At 40.4% G+C, this 17686-nt stretch overlaps 1 protein-coding gene across 4 annotated transcripts in view; it reads left to right on the forward strand.

Moving 5' to 3' along the window:
* Nucleotides 1-17075, forward strand: part of LOC145350954 (uncharacterized) — a 39374-nt gene extending 22299 nt beyond the window's left edge. For all 4 annotated transcript variants that reach the window (XM_080200479.1, XM_080200481.1, XM_080200480.1 and 1 more), the window contains exons 3-7: nucleotides 5052-5177; nucleotides 7035-7090; nucleotides 7264-7338; nucleotides 14262-14354; nucleotides 16406-17075. In XM_080200479.1, coding sequence (XP_080056605.1) covers nucleotides 5052-5177; nucleotides 7035-7090; nucleotides 7264-7338; nucleotides 14262-14354; nucleotides 16406-16456 — 401 coding nt within the window. In that variant the 3' untranslated portion in view covers nucleotides 16457-17075. The remainder of the gene's footprint in view (nucleotides 1-5051; nucleotides 5178-7034; nucleotides 7091-7263; nucleotides 7339-14261; nucleotides 14355-16405) is intronic.
* Nucleotides 17076-17686: the final 611 nt, after the last annotated feature.

Consider the following 17686-nt stretch of genomic DNA (forward strand, 5'->3'; position numbering starts at 1 on the left):
AGAATACAACAGCTAGTTTTGTAAAAAGGGAGTGTTGTTTGGCTCTCCCCGATGCTCTTGCACTATGAAGAAGCGCTCTACATTTCTAAGGAGGCCCAGTTTGGAAGTCTGGGCCAGCAATGTGGAGCTCAGTGCAAGATAAATAAATAAAAGTGGGATAGCAATCAGGCAGCGATTACTACTCCACAGAAGATTTTGCCCAATATTTTCTCTTGCCAGCTACCCTATTACCCAAATGTGATCATGGCTAATGAACTCCAAGTCCACTTTTGAAGTCAACTTAATTAGGTTATGGATTGTCTCAGCTAGATTCTATTGTCTGAAGTAATTAGTCACCCAGGTGCTGTCTGGATGTGAATGGGTCAGGAAAGGTGGTCCATTCACATCCCTGATGGTGATTATCTTTGATGGGTTCTTGCAGATAGGTTGACGCCCATTTTAATAACTTTGGAATTTGTACAGTACAGTGATTCAGATGTTCAGCTATTTTAGAGGCTGCTGTTTCAAGACGTTGAAAAAATGTTTGTCTTTTTTAAAATTAGTGGTTTGCAGCCGATAAATGCATAGTCAGATTTGATGTAAAGTTCATCTTTATAACGTCTAGAAAATGCTGTATCTTGTTAAATAAGCTTTAACTCGGCTTTATCAGCATACTACCATCATAATTGCTGCTGAAAAGCCTCCCTAGCCCTGAAAAATTGCTTTATGTTTGTGGAAATCAGATTTTCTCTGTTTGTAATTCAATTTTCACATTCTTAAAATTTTTAAAGATTTTTTAATATTTACAGAATCACAGTGTACGACAGTGCAGAAGAGGCCCTTCGGCCCATGTGGGATTTTGTCAAAGGCTTTGTTGAAATCCATGTAAACTACATCAATGGCATCACCCTCATCCACACACTTGGTTACATGCTCAAAAAAATTGATTAAATTTGTTAGGCATGACCTCCCATTGACAAAACCTTACTGACTATCTGTGATCAAACTTTGCCTGTCCAAATGGAGATAGATTCTCTCCTTCAGAATCTTCTCCAGTAGGTTCTCAACCACAGATGTGAGACTCATGGGCCTGTAGTTTCCTGGCTCGTCTCGACAACCTTTCTTAAATAGTGGGACCAAATTAGCTGTTCTCCAGTCCTCTGGCACCTTTCTGGTGATGATGTGGCTATGCCAGCGTTGGACAAGGGTAAACACAGTAAAAAAACTCTCCATTCACCTGATGAAGGGATAAACCCGAAAGCTAGTGAGTTTACTTTCAAATAAATCAGTTGGACTTAAACCTGGTGTTGTCAGTCGTTTTACCTTTCTGGTGGCCAGGGAGGAATTAAAAATTTGGGTCCCAGCCCTGCAATTTCCTCCGTCACGTCCCACAGTAGCCTGGGACACAACTCATTCAGACGTGGAGATTTGTCCACTTTTAAGCTTGTCAATACCTCCAATACCTTGTCACTTCCTATGATAATTTTCTCTAGATCCTCACAGTCTCTCTCCCCGAATTCCATAACTACCTCTTCATTCTCATGGGTGAAGGCAGATGTGAAATATTTGTTAAACACCCTACCAATGTCCTCTGCTTCTACCCACAGATTTCCCCCTTGATCGCTAATGGGTCCTAATCTTTCCCTGGTTATCCTCTTCCCATTGATGTATTTATAGAATATCTTAAGATTTTCCTTACTTTTACCAGCCAGAGTTCTCTTATATCCCGTCTTTGCTTTCCTAATTGATTTCTTAAGCTCCATCCTGCACTTTCTGTACTCCACTAATGAGTCCGCAGATTTACTCCCTTTACACTTGTTAAAAGCTGCTCTTTTCCTTTTCGTTGTATCCTGAATGTCTCTGGTCATCCATGGTTCTTTGGGTTTATTACACCTTCCTACTGCCCTAGAAGGAACATGTTGGGCCTGTATCCTCCCCATTTCATCTCTGAACACCCCCTGCCCCCACTCTCCTGTAGATTTCCTACAAGTAACTAGTTCCAGTCTACCTTGTTAAGATCCTGACTAATTTTGTTAAAATCTACTCTTCCCCCAATCCAAAACCTTTTTCTGCAACTTGTCAATTTCTTTGTCCATAACAAATTTGAACACCCCAACTGCCTGTCTGGCTTTATTCTCCAGAATTCTGGAATTAGGCCCAGCACGGCTCCTTCCTTTGTTAGATCGTGTATATATTGACAGAAGTTTTCCTGTATACATTTTAAGAACTTTACTCCATCTAAGCCTTTAACATGATGGCTATCCCAATTAATGTTTAATTTTCTACTTTAATCCCTGTGTATGTCGCAATCACTCATTCACTTTCTTGTAAAATTTAATTAAATGTGATTAACTGCTTACCCAATGTGATGTTGCTTGACAGCGGGAGACTCCCATGACTTGGGACCAGGTTCAAATGAATATTGCAAAAGGGGAAACCTGTGCTACAGAAATTGTTAAATCTTTAAGGCAGCTTCATCACTAGTTGCAAAATGTGGGCCAAAATTGTAAGTGTAAATAAAGTTCTTTACCTGCTGAAAAAGCCATTTGTGGCACAAACTGGAGAAATATAGTTGGGAGGTGAAACTTGGAATAGCATTAATACCACCAAATATTATTAGGTGTAGTAAAGGCAAGTATGGAAGCATATATATGCCTACCAATTTTAAGCCGATTCTTAGTTTAAAATCAACTTTAGGCATTACTTTATAATGTGGCTGTCCAATGTGATTTTTTTAAAAAAATCTTAGAAATGGAGTGCAATAATTGGGAAATGTTTGGAAAATATAAAGTTAGATTAGTCAGCCTCTTGTGGAGGACAGGAGTCAAGATCAAGCAGAATGTTTAAGGGAAGTATCATGATCAGATGAGTAGTAATTGAACAAAGGCTGAGAAATGACAGTGATGATGAAGGGGCATCCTCTGGACTTCCAAAAAGGGCATATAGTGTGTTACAAAATAGGGCATGTTTAGACATTCCCATTTTAAACTGGAGTGGGAGTAACTTCATCCCCAAGCATGTCAACACAGCAGTGGATTCAAGGGTAGGTGGAAAGTTGATTATAGTAGGGTGTAGGTCTATTTGGGACCAGGTCACATCATGATGAAGGGGGAATAGAATGAACAAATAGTGCAGTGAAGGAATCATTGAGAAAGGACCCAATAGCAGGAATTGCACACACATGCAGCAGACAAGATTAAAGTAATGGCTGATTTGTGTCATTAATTGTTCTGTAACCCTTAATACCCTGACTAACAAGCTTCTGTCAATTTCAGCTTTGAACTTTGTAGTGACCTAGTCTTTTGGAGTAGGATGTATAGATTTTGAGTGAAAGAATGTTTTCAATATCAGCCCACAGTAGTCAAAGTTATTCCACCGCACCCCCCATCTCCCTGTTTTGGACTCTGTCATCAAAGGAGATTAGGACACCCGTTAACCTCTGTATTCAAGGAAATTGAAGTCTAGCTTATGCAACCTGTCCTCCTATTATTCATAGAATCCCTACAGTGCAGAAGGAGGCCATTCAGCCCATCGAGCCTGCACCACCAACAATCCCACCCAGGCCCTATCCCTGTAACTACACCTTGCTAGTCCCTCCTATCTTTAGAGTTTGGGAGGAAACGAGAGCACTTGGAGGAGACCCATGCAGACACAGGGAGAATGTGCAAACTCACATAGACAGTCCAAAGTTGGGAATTGCACCCGGGTTTAAGATATGGCACTGTGAGGCAGCAGTGCTAACTACTGTGCAACCGTGCCACCTGTCTGGTAATCTATGCTGTACCTCCTCCAAAATAAGTTTATGCCTCGTTGTAGCATACTGCCCATGACTGAATACAGGAGGCCAGATAAGACCAGAACTCTGCAGTTGTAGGATTTCATTTTCATTTCAACACTCTTCTTTAAAAAAAAGACCAAAATAGAATTACTCTTTCTTCATTACTGTAGGCCAACACCTAGCTGGCAATGTATGTCAGAATAGAATACCAAAGTCTGAAATTGTAAGAAAAATAATTAAAATTACTTAAACCATTTTTTTAGAAGAGAACTGCATATAGTTCTGCAATTCTTGGCACAAAGCATTGTATAAACTTTAAAAGTTCCACTCTGCAAGGATAGTCTTGGCTATTCCAATGCTCTCTTGACCAGTCTTACCTTGCACCTTTTGTAAACTTGAGCTTATCCAAGACTCAGTTACCTGTATCTTAACTCACACCAATTCCTATTCATCCATCACCCCTGTTGTTGACCTAGATTAGCCTCTGATCAATCAACAATGTTATTTTAAAATTCATAGCCTTACTTACAATCCCTCCATGGCCTCTCCCCACTGAAAATCTATGTCCTTCTCCAGCCCTCAAAGATCTCTGCACTCAACCAATTCTGGCCTCTTGTACATCACTGATTTTTAATGCTCCACTTTATCTCTGTCCTAAAGCTCAGGAGATTTCTGACTAAGCTTTTGAACACTGGCCAAAATACCTCTTGAGATGGCTCATGAGACTCACCTGATGAAGGAGCTCATAATTCCAAATTAACCTGTTGGACTTTAACCTAGTGTTGTGAGACTTCTTACTGTGCCCACCCCAGTCCAACACTGACATCTCCACATCAGTACTAAAAAGATTTAAAGTTTTTATTGAAAGTTTATTTATTAGTGTCATAAGTAGACTTACATTAACACTTCAATGAAGCTACTATGAAAGTCCCCTAGTCGCCACATTCCAGCCCCTGTTCAGGTACTCTGAGGGAAAATTTAGCATGACCTAACTAGCATGTCTTTTTGACTGTGGGAAGAAACCGGAGCACCCAGAGGAAACCCACGTAGACACAGGGAGAACATGCAGAGTGCGCATACACAGTGACCCAAGCCAGGAATCAAACCCAGGTGCCTGGCACTGTGAGGCAGCAATGCTAGGCACTGTGCCACCATGCCGCACATAATCACTTCAAGAATTTCAGTGGTTCAGTTTCTACCTTTCAGCAGCATGATTATTTGGAGCAGAAGATTGGTTATCTTGTCGACAAACTATTACCCACTGTTACAAATCAACAAATATTCTTTTCTGAAGGAAAAACAAAAAGAGAAAGGAAGCGAAGCAGAAGTAGGTCCTCCTCCAGAACATCATCATCGTCAAGTTCATTGTCTTCAAGTTTGTCATCATCCTCAAGAAGTAGAAGCAGATCAAGTAGTCGAGGTAAGAGCGTAAAGCACTGGGAGTAGCTGAAATTTGCTCTGAATTAGGAGTGTGAACTTCCTAAATGTATCATGTTAACTGTAAGTTGCTTGTTTATTGATTTACAAAAATTTTACTCTTAAAGTGGGGGAGATATAGTACCACTTAACACTCAATGGAGTTAAAGTCCTTCATTTTACTGAACATAAGTATTCTGTATATTTTATGGAAAGAAAAATGTTAAACTATATTTACACCCAGATTTTAAGATATAATTTTCAATCTTTGTTACACTTCCATGATGTTTCTCTTGCATTTAATGTTTTTTGGTTTGTTCAATTAGATGGGCTCCCCACACTAATGTTAAATGCAGAGACCTGATTAGAATTGAATCACAATGATTCTGATATGGTGTTAGATGTGTGCTCCTTTTTCCAGAACATTGAAGGAATCAGTTTCTTACATGATATAGTATATCCAGAACCTGTTGGAAGTGCTTCATTACTGCATTGATTAATAAGGGGATCAGGGCTTATGTGGATGAGAAAAATATCAGCCATGATTGAATGGTGGAGCAGACTCAACAGGCCAAGTGGCCTAATTCTACTCCTATGTCTTATGGTCTTATACTCTATGGGCTGAATGGCTTACTTCGCTTCATTACTGCAAGAGAGAGAGGTTCATGCAGAATATTGTTACCTCGGTCAATTTTTGTATCAATAATGTTTCATTGAAGATATTTTATCATAAAATTCCTACAGTGCAGAAGTAAGCCATTCAGCCCATTGAATGGGCTAAGTGGCCCATTTAGGCCACTTGGTCTGTTGAGTCTGCTCCACCATTCAATCATGGCTGATACTTTTCTCATCCCTATAAGCCCTGATCCCCTTATTAATCAAGAACCTCTCCATCTCTGTCTTAAAGATACTCAATGACCTGGCCTCCACAGCCTTCTCCAGCAGAGTTCCACAGATTTACCACTCTCTGGCTGAAGAAATTACCCCTCATCTCTGTTTTAAAGGATTGTCTTTTTAGTCTGAGGTTGTTCCCTCTGGTTCTAGTTTTTCCTTCTAGTGGAAACATCCTCTCTATGTCCACTCTATCCAGGCCTTGCAGTTCCTGTAAGTTTCAATAACATCCCCTCTCATCCATGAGTATAGACACAGAGTCCTCAACCATTCCTCATATGACAAGCTCTTCATTCTAGGGATCATTCTTGTGAACCTCATCTGAATCCTTTCCCAGGCCAGTACATCCTTCTTAGATATGGCGCCCAAAACTGCTTTTAATACTGCAAATAACCAGAGCGTTACACAGCCTCAGAAGTACATCCCTGCTCTTGTATTCTCACCCTTCGACATGAACGCTAATATCACATTTGCCTTCCTAACTGCTGACTGAACCTGCACATTAACCTTAAGAGAATCTTGAACAAGGACTCACAAGTCTCTTTGTGTTTCTGATTTCCTAAGCATTTCCCCATTTAAAAAAATAGTCTGTGCCCCCATTCTTCCTTCCTAAGTGCATAACCTCATACTTTTCCACATTATATTCCGTCTACCACTTCTTTGCCCACTCTCCTAACCTGTCCAAGTCCTTCTGCAGCACCCCCCACTTCCTCAGTATTACCTGTCCCTCTACATACCTTTGTATCATTGCAAACTTGGTTCAGTTTTGTATGGGTTAGTTTTTCTTGTAGCTTTTATATTGGGAGATAAAGTGAAGAAATTTGGGAAAACAGTTTTAAAAGTTGACTATTCTTTAGCAGTACATAGAAAGTTGATGTTATTTGGTTTAATTTTCCCTGAGTATGATACATAAAAAGTGAAGGGAATCCCAATCAAATGTGCAAAGTTGATCCTATAGTTGTTTTGACAGATTCGCAGAAACGTTCAAAAATAAAGAAAAGGAAGAAAGACAAACAACACAAAAAGGTGAGGATTTATCTTGTGTTCTTGAGATATTTGAAATTTCTTCTCATTTTTAATATGTTGTAAATGCAATACAATTATTTTGAAGCATAACTGCTGACAGTTTGTGATTTAGTCCAGTGAAAACATTTCTTCTAGTGTGACTGAACATCTTTATACAATTTGCCATCTCTTAGCGAGAGAAAAAGGAGAAAAAGAGAAAGCAAAAGAAGAAAAAGTCTGCGTGTTCTGAGCCTGTCCGAATTTCTAAGGTAATATAACATTCAGTTGCATTTAAAAATGTTGAAACCAAAACCGACAACCAGTTCACTTTTTTTTAAAAGGGGGATACTGGTGATGTTAATTAACCTCCACTAACTAATCACATTGCATCTATCATTAAAATGGCTATAAACCAAAACATTCTACCATTTCTCCTGTGATGTTACTAGTGTGTCAGAAGATACATTGCTTGGCAGCCACAGTGCTATGCGGGGCATAACACCTGTGCTACTGATTCACAGTGACTGCATAAATTAATTTCAGTTTGCATTAACTGCTATACTGAGCTGTTTGCTGATGTCTTGGGGATCAAATTTCATACCCTGACTCCTATTCTATACAAACTGTAAACAAATGGACTTCATTTTTAATGATGTAATAATCTTGTCTCCTGAGAAATTGCACAGTCAAAAGTAAGTTTAATCTTAAGAAGCAAGGAGTTCATTGGGCCGGAAAGTACAGTCCTCGTTTTAAAACCATGCATTCTGTACTTATTTTTATACTATTGCAAATTAGGGAATTTTCGCAGTAACTTCATTGCAGTGTTAGTGAAGTAAACCTACTCATGACACTAATAAATAAACTTTAAATTCTGAAGTGTAAATTGCTATTGGAAGCTGTCCCTGTAATAAACTTGTCACATTCTGTGTTTATAAGTAAATTTGTTCATATTCCTATCATTGTAATTAGCAGAATTGATGTTGGTGCACATCACCCAGTGAGGAGATGGCTCGACTTGATGGCTACTGGATGCATGAGGAATCAGTGAGAGATGGGAGTTATAATGTTGCACTAAATTTGATAGACAGCAGATGCTCCTTTATTCATTAATGAAAATTTGAAAAAACAAATATGAATTCAAAATAAATTTACAGACAGTGTGTGGAATGTTCCAGGAATGAGTGAAGAGGCAGAAGCCCTCACTAATGATTTTTTTGCCCCAATTCACCCTTTCAAGATCTTTCAGAATTTTTAGAACCTGCCATTAAACCTTCTTTCTATTATCTTGCAGCAGATTGTATTCTAATATCCCCAATCTTTCATCACAACAGTGAGATAGAAGTTCACTCAAGGATATGGAAGGTGATTGAAGACTCAGAATTTACACAGAGAGGGAGAATGCCAGCAATTGCTGTTTGGTGGATGTGGGGTGGGAGAGGGGGATTTCCGTGTTGGTTTGTAGAGGGGAGGAGTGATTCCAGCATTGATTGCGGGGGGTGGGGAAGAGAGATGCTCGTGCTGGTGATCGTGGAGTGAGATGCCGGCGTTGATGGGGAGTGGGTGCCAGCATTGATCATGGAGTGGGGGGAAGTAGATGCCGGTGTTCATGGGGGAAGGGGAATATATGCTGCCATTGATCATGGGGGAAGGAAGAGATACTGGTGTTGATTGAGGGGCAGAGATGCCAGCAAAGATTAGGAATGGGTGGGGGTAATGCCTGGATTAATTGGAGAGGGAGTCCCTGAGACCTCCATGGTGGAATGGGGGTAGGGGGAGGAGGTGGGGAGATGAGGTTATTTTTCAGTCTAATCAGGGTGCCCTTTAAACATGTCATCCTGATGTCAGTGGAGCCAGCTTTACTAGTGTGATTAGGTCCCATCCCCTCAAAATGACAGTGTGAAACACCCCTCCCACCCCCCAATTTATTTGTCAAAGGAGAATCTGCCGGTTGCTCTGGAGGGAAACACAGTTTTCAGTCAGACCCTGACACTTTGCCATTCCACCCTATATGTTTAAAATTTCAAACTCTTTAAATATAATTTTAATATGACTTTGGTCAAAAGTCTCAATTCGAGCCATTACGTGTATTTTAAGCAACTTAAGAACTGATAAGTTACTTTAATGGTCTTTGGTAATATTTCCAGAGAGGTAGGTACAAGTCAGTGCAGTTATGTCAACTCAAAAGCTGATGAACAGCGTCAAACTGGCACAGCCTCAAAAAAAATGACACCTCAAAAACAACCCTAAATATCAGTTTACAATGTGTCCAAGCAAGTAGTAATATCCAAAGTGCGGAGGCAAATGGCCCTGTCATTTTTTACAAAATTTGGCTTTGGAACTTGGGCAGATTTATAAATTTCTGGAGGGACCAGTAAGGGTAAAAATCACAGGAATTTGTTTCTCCCTCTAGCCCAATTTCCATTTTTAGCACCCTGCATCTTTGAGCATTTTCAGATAGGAAGTCACACCATCCTTTATACTTTTTGACTCAGAGGTCCTCGCATTAATTCACAGGCAGTGAGATAAATTTAGGTTTGACGCCCATCATTCACTCTGTCTGATTTCATACTTTGTTTAACCAAATGGGGGAGGTAAAATCAGGGCTAAGTTGTCAAGAACTCATTTAAGTTTTAATTTAAAATGAAATTAAGATGTTAAGGTGCATACACAACAATACAAATAACAGAACATGTCTCACATTTCATCCAGGCTAGAGCTTGTGAACTTATTAGATAACTATCTTTTCCCTTCTTTTGTTCTGAATTGTGCTTGGTTACTCCCTCCATTGTGTATAAGATTATCTTATTTCCTTCCATCAATACAAGACTTTATTCTGGTTTTCGCACCGATCTCCCTTTCCTAGTTTGCATTCTCTTACAATCCAAAATATCCTTTTCCTCTACTTTTGACGCAATGCACAGTGCCACCCTGGCAGTGTCAAGGGGGCAGAGCCTGAGGGGGGCCTGACAGGATGGTGTCTAACAGTAGGAAGGGGGTGAGCTCTGTAGGGGGGGTGTGAAACGGGGGCTGTGGATTCTGCACTGGGGAGGCTTGCCTGTTTGGGGTGTTGAACGGCCAGGATGGTGTTGGGGGAAATGGGAAGATCTCTCTGTATACTGTGTACACAGTACACTGAAAGGTTGGGACATCTGCAGTCTAGACCTCAGCAGCTGGCTTCACAGGTGAGCTGCGACTCCACACCCTACCTCTTCCCCGCTCCCCATTGGCGAGATTCATGTGCTGGCTCCTGTTGTGCACAGTGCTGTAAATTCATGTTATTTAAGAACATAAGAAATAGAAGCAGGAGTAGGCCTTCGAGCCTGCCCCGCCATTCAACAAGATCATGGCTGATCTGAAGTGGCTCAGTTCCACTTTCCCACTTTCTCCCCATAACCCTTAATCCCCTTGCCTACCAAAAACCTATCTACCCACGTCTTAAATATATTTAGCGAGGTAGCCTCAACCACTTCAACGGGCAGAGAATTCCAGAGATTCACCACCCTTTGAGTGAAGAAGTTCCTCTTCAACTCCGTTCTAAACTGCGCCCCCCTTATCTTGAGGCTGTGCCCTCTAGTCCTGCTGTTCTTTCTGAGCAGGAAGAACCTCTCCACCTCTACCCTATCCATTCCTTTCATCATCTTATACGTCTCAATGAGATCTCCCCTCATCCTTCTAAACTCTAATGAGTACAAGCCCAGTCTATTCAGCCTCTCCTCATAGCTCAACCCCCTCAACTCCGGTATCAGCCTAGTGAACCTCCTCTGCACTCCCTCCAAGGCCAAAATATCCTTGCGCAGGTGCGGCGACCAAAACTGCACACAGTACTCCAGCTGCGGCCTCACCAGTTGCAGCAAGACCTCCCTACTTTTACATTCAATCCCCCTCGCTATGAAGGCCAGCATCCCATTCGCCTTCCTGACCACCTGCTGCACCTGCAGGCTGGGTTTTTGCAACTCATGCACGAGGACCCCCAGGTCCCTCTACACCATTGCATGCAGCAGCTTTTTGCCCTGTAAGTAGTAGTCCTTCCTACCATTATCCCTACCAAAGTGGATAACGTCACACTTGCCAACATTGTATTCCATCTGCCAGGTCCTTGCCCACTCGCTCAGCCTATCTAGATCCCTCTGCAGACTTTCCACACCCTCCACACAATTTGCCCTTCCACTTATCTTTGTGTCATCAGCAAATTTCGACACCTTACACTCGGTTCCGTCCTCCAGATCATCTATATAAATGGTAAATAGCTGAGGCCCCAGCACCGATCCCTGGGGCACTCCACTAGTCACCAACCGCCAATCCGAATAGCACCCATTGACACCCACTCTCTGCCTCCTATTTGACAGCCAATCCCCTATCCATGCTAACACCCTACCCCCAACTCCATGCCCCCTAACCTTCTGTAACGACCTTTTGTGCGGCACCTTATCAAACACCTTCTGAAAATTGAGAAACACCACATCCACCGGTTCCCCTCTATCCACCGCACTAGACACATCCTCATAGAATTCCAATAAATCCGTAAGACACGACGTCCCCTTAACAAAACCGTGCTGCATCTGCTCTATCAAACAATTCTTTTCAAGATGCCTCGCTATTTTCTCCTTGATTACGGATTCAAGCATTTTTCCTACAACAGACGTTAAACTAACCGGCCTATAATTCCCTGCCTTTTGCCTGCTACCCTTTTTAAACAGCAGCGTAACATTAGCCATTTTCCAATCTTCCAGCACTTCCCCGGAATCCAGCGAGATTTGGAAAATAATCACCAAGGCATCCACTATCACCTCCGCCATTTCCTTCAGAACCCTTGGATGCATTCCATCCGGTCCTGGGGACTTGTCCACGATCAGTCCCTCTAGTCTGTCGAGCACTGCCTCTCTAGTAACAATGATCTCATTCAGGCCCTCCACTCTTACCATCTTTCCATCGTTAACACCCGGCAAACTATTATTTACCTGGTTGAAAAGAACCTACTGTTTTCTTACCTGTTCAACACTTAGAATTTTGAGGGGGGAAATTCCACCCTATATTTCTTATGCAGATCAGGTAGTATCCTTAACCTTGCAGCCTAATTGCTGGGATACACTGCTGCTGCATTAATAACCATGCTCCTCTAACCTGCCTGTCACACAACACAGCAAAAATGTAGGCATTCTTCATGCTTTACATACCTTGAGGTTTGATCATCTAACATATACAAACATCAGTATATTTACTTAATAAATGTTGGTTCCTCATTAGTTGAGTATCTTTGCTCATGATTTCACTTAGAAATTGTTGTACTAGAAATTAAGAGAACCATGAGGCCAAATAAAACAGATGGTAAGGAGCTCTGTATTGGGGTGGGAATAACCAGGAAGAGCAGGAGGATTTAAGGTGGGAACAGTAGAGGTGTAGAACATTTGATAGTAACTAATAGTAAATCACTCAAATTTTAGCAGTAACTTATAGTGGTAACACTCAGGCTCTCATATCTAATGGTAGAAAAAAATAACTTTATGATAAACATTAACACCCACGAACAGGTGGGTTAGGACCAGGTTAGATATTAAAACATAAAAAATCCAAATCCCAATGCCAGTCCACTTACCTCCAAGTTTAATCAAGAGAAACCTGGGGTGGGCAACTGACCCACTTCCAAGAGGGAGTTGACAAATTAAGTATCTCCATGAGGCAAATAGTCTCTTAACTAACCAGCTTTATAGTTTTAAAGTGTTTCCCCGGACGTGGGAAACCCAATAGCTGAAGGAAGGTGAGAACAGCTTTGTGAAGAATAGTCGTAGCACTGCTTGTGACTAGGAGAAACTGAAGTCCTTCCCCTCAGCACCCCAAGCTCCCCCATCCCTGTACAAAGACTCCTGAGATCTCATGACAAGGAGTTAGATACGTATTACTAAGATAAAGGTAACTTTCTTCAGTCAAAGTGTTATGAATCTTTGGATTTCTATATTCCAGAGGCCTATGAATTCTCAGCTGTTGAAGATATTCAAAACCGAGTTTGTGAGATTTCTTTGGATGCAAAGAAAATTGAGGGATGCATGGGTGGGGGCATGTAGAAGTTAATATAGGAAATAAAACATGAGCTTATTGAATGACGTGCAGGCTGGAGAGGCTATGTAGCCTACTTCTCTTATTTCTTACATTCTTACGATCAACATAAGCCACATATAGCAGGCAATTATATTCTTGTCTAAGTCTAATAGGCATGTTGAGTGTCAATATTTGATACATCAGAGGTGAGGCCACTTTGCTCTTGTCTTTTGTAGAAGTGTTCCTGATCTGCTGAGAGTATGTCAGGAAGTACCTTTATTGTAACAGAAAGAGGATGGTGCCTCAAGGATTGGCTTCATGGGGTTTTCTTGATCTAAAAGAGCAAAGGAAGCAGAGCTATCAGGGAACCGTCCTTTTTACAGGCAAGTCATTTGATCAGATACTTTGTTCTCTAGAAGGATAAATTAGCAGGAGGCAAAGTATTATTCTTGCAATATCTAAAATATTGAGGTTAGTAGCTCAAATTGAAATTGGTGAGAAGCAAGAAGCACTCGACTGTCAGTTAATTTGGACTTGTTAGTAGGTAATTCTTTCATTACATTAATCCAATTAAAGTTGCACAGTAACAGTTAATGCAATTTGTGTGTGGTTTAACTAATTGATGCTTCCTGTTCAAAACTTACAAGATTTAGTGTAGTATTTAAAACAAAATACACATTCCTGTTATGACTCTCCATTTTGTGCTTTTCTCTCAAAATGCATGTTCTGACAAATTTAAATCTTTTCAGAAGATTTTGGGTGATACCATGAAAGTCCAGCAGCACCTACACACAATGAAGCAGATGTTCCAACAGAAGTTCAGTGGCTAGAATGCTAAATAGGTTTTGTTCGTCCACAACTTCGTAATAAATTCGTGTGACATTGTGGGCTGGTACAAATGTTTCACTGTTGTTACAAAAATGGAGATTTTTCTCACCTCTGTGTGTCCTTTAGGTGTTTCCAAAGTTGAGGAAATCTTTTTCTTTCCAGCCAGTAAAATTAGATGTTTAAATCTCTGTCCAAAAGTTATTCAGCATCTCATTCAAAAGAAAGAATTCCAGCATGTAGCAGTTCCACCTTCAAGCACAAGGCTGTGATCAGTGCATTGGTTTTTAATGTCAATGGATTTGTGTTTACAAAATAGTGATTTTCATTGCAGTTTCTGAAAGACAGGGACAAAAGTGATAAATACAGCATGATTACAGGAAAGAAAATAAGAATGAAAGTTAAAAAGACCAAAGATGATAAAGAGGTATGTAAAATTGTTCTACTCTTGAGAGCAAATTAACTTGAAGAACTGCATGTAAGTGTACTGTTATGTTTCCTGATATGTATAACATCTAAAACAAAAGAAAAATAAGAAGCACTGACCATCTGAGAAATCATGATTTACACTTCAACCCTGAGGAGAACTCACATGTTAGATGCCAAATCATACTCTACAACCATCTAGCATAGCTTTAAAAATTGCACAGTTGGACCCATTTTTGAAAATTTTACTATGCCCTATCTTGAAGTAGTTTCTCTTCCCCTTAATGGTTAATGGGAGGTTTTGAACTGTCAGCTTTCTAACAGACTGCTGTCCCTTTTTCACTTTTTTTAATGTACAGTTTTTCAGCATATCATCTGGTGAGGTTTTAGCTGGAGTTAGGTTCAAAAGTGCCTATAGCCCTCTTATACCACAATAATAACATCCTTTGTGTAAACTTATATTGTAACTGAAGACTGATCTATCATAAAGGTCATCATAGCTGAGTTCAACATTGTTCTGATCTGATACCCTCTATTCTACAGCATGATTTCCCAGCATGATAAAAAGAGGGAGCACTGACTGCCTTTTATGCCCCCGCCCATCCTTAACCATGTTGCAGTTAAACTGGACAACTTGGATTTTTTAAGATTCTTCCATGGGATGTGAGTGTTGCTGGCAAGGCTAGCATTTGTTGCCCATCCTTAATTGCCCTTGAATTGAGTAGCTTACAAAGCCATTGTAAAGGGCAGTTAAGAATCAACCACATTTCTGAGAGTCTGGAGTTACATGTCAGCCAGACCAAGCAAGGATGACTGATTTCCTTGCCTAAATGGCGTTAATGAATCAGATTGGTTTATTTGACAATTAATGGTAGTTTCATGGTCACCATTACTGCGACTAGCTTTCAATTCCAGAATTATTAATTGAAGTTTAATTTCACCAGCTGTCATGGTAGGATTTGAACCCATATCCCCAGAACATTAGCCTAGCCTAGTGAAATTACCACTACATTGCCATCTACCCCAGAATGCCGAATAAATTTCACTGCTTTTTTTTTCATTCTCTGCCACCCAAGATGTAATGAGGAATGATGGTGTATGATTGAAAATAATGGAAAACATTTCCTTTAAGTTACTGGTCTACAGTCCAATAATGTAATAGTTGGTTCTACCAGTACTTTCTTGTATTGCCGGAAAAAAATTGGTTTGTTAAGCATTCAGTTTTACTCACTGAAGTTTTGTGTAATTTTTTTTTACCTGTATGTTATGTTTGAGACTGTTCAATCTCTGATCGCTTTTTTTAAAAGTTGGGAATAGACTGAAGGAAGACAATTCTTTTTTGAATCGGGAAAAAAATGTACCATGAGCACATTGCATTTTCTGAGAAAAGGTCAAGTAAAAATAGGACATACACAGCAGGGTGGTCTGCATTTGGAAGAGAAAGGTTAACATTTTAAATGCCTGGTTCAATAATCCTTCTCGATACTGATCAACTGTTCATTTCTAACATCCTTTAGTCATTTCTTTGTGGATTTCTAATGTTGAGTTTTTTTTTTAATTGGTGTAGATATAGTGTAAGAATGAAACTTCACCTTTTAATCATTTAGTTTATTTAGTAGTGTCACAAGTAGGCTTACATTAACACCGCCATGAAGTTGCTGTGAAAATCCCCATGTCACCACACTTCGGCACCTGTGTGGATACACTGAGGGAGAATTTAGCATGGCCAGTGCACCTAACCAGCATGTCTTTCAGACTGTGGGAGGAAACCGAAGCATCTGGGGGAAACCCACGCAGATACAAGGGGAACAGGCAGATTCCACACAGACAGTGACCTGAGTCAGGAATCGAACCTAGGTCCATGGAGCTGTGAGGCAGCAGTGCTAACCACTGTGCTACCCAAGATTGGGAACCTATGCACGAGGAAAGTGCATCAGACACTCGATGCACAAGGTTCTCCAATCAGTTAAATTAACAATGAAGACTGTATCTTTTTTTGTTATGATATGCATTCATTCTGTTGAACCCATTACCTCTCTTTCAATCCCACAGAGAGACCGAAATCGAGCTGAGCTCCTTCAGTTCCTCAACTCCGCAATGTAGGGAAGAGGCATGTCAATGGGATTTCTAAACCATGAAATACAGGAGTCTATTAACAGCATGAACTTTGTCATTGAAGACCAATGTGTTTGGTTTATAGCTCAGGGAACACCCCTTCAGAAGTGGATGCTGGAGACTTTTCTGTTGCCAGTGTAAGGGTTGTGTTGCAATACGATACTATGATTTTGAGAAATTTGCATTAAATAACAGAAACAAGACAGGCATCCTCCAGGATATTTCTCAATGTTTTACCAAAGCAACCTTTGGAAAATGTGTTCATAATAGCTCAGATTGTTTCATCACACCCAAAAACCGTCATATTGGACAAATATTTTGTTCAGGCAATATTTACAAAGATTTATACTTTACAAGATGCTAAGAAAATGCAAGGCACATTACTTTTAATTACAATGGTGATACAGTTAACTCTCGATGAGTCAAATCCCAGCAGAGCCACCTTCAACTTCGGTTAAAGCAGAATTTTGTGACGGTTGAGGAGGCCCAATTTGTCACATAAATACATCCCTTGTCTAACCCAATATGCTTACAAATGCATCTAACACTTATTATTTTGTTTTTCAGGTTCAAATGCCAAATAAAAAACATGGTAAAATGAATTAAATCTTTATTCAATTTGTTCATAGTTTATGTTGTCTTGACCTTGAGAAAGGCCAGGAATTGGCACCAGGAAACACTCCATACTCTTTCTCTACTTAGTGTGCTATTTTCAGATGTGCGTGATACAATCCACCATGTCATCAGTGCAGTCAAAACATGTTTTTGTGCTGCAAGATCCCAGAACATCTCTAAGGCCTCTGTGCCATTGGCCAGGGAAACCAGTGGGTCACATTCATTGGAATCTTCAGGATCGTCAGCCTCCTCGGCCTTCTCAGCTGAAGAAGGTACTACATCTATGATGGCATCATCTTTTAGTTCTTTCATGTATAGAATGGCACCATCTATCTCCACATAAATTTCCATTGTTACCTTGGCTAGAATTTCCGTATCGGTCTCTGCAGGTGAGCAAAAAGTATGTTGTCGTTGGGTTGGCTGTCATCACACTGTTCCTCCTCATTCTCATCGTCTTGTACAACTGTAATCTATTTGATCTTAGCAAGGTTGAAGTAGTTTGCAATTGTGGCTTCCTTCATCACTTTCCACACCATTTTTCAGAATCAACGTGGCTTTTATTATAGTGGGTTTGTAGTTCTGCTTATCAATGTACTTGATAAG

The sequence above is a fragment of the Carcharhinus amblyrhynchos genome, chromosome 12, assembly GCF_965287045.1.
Source record: "Carcharhinus amblyrhynchos chromosome 12, sCarAmb.v2.hapA, whole genome shotgun sequence".
Lineage (NCBI taxonomy): Eukaryota > Metazoa > Chordata > Chondrichthyes > Carcharhiniformes > Carcharhinidae > Carcharhinus > Carcharhinus amblyrhynchos.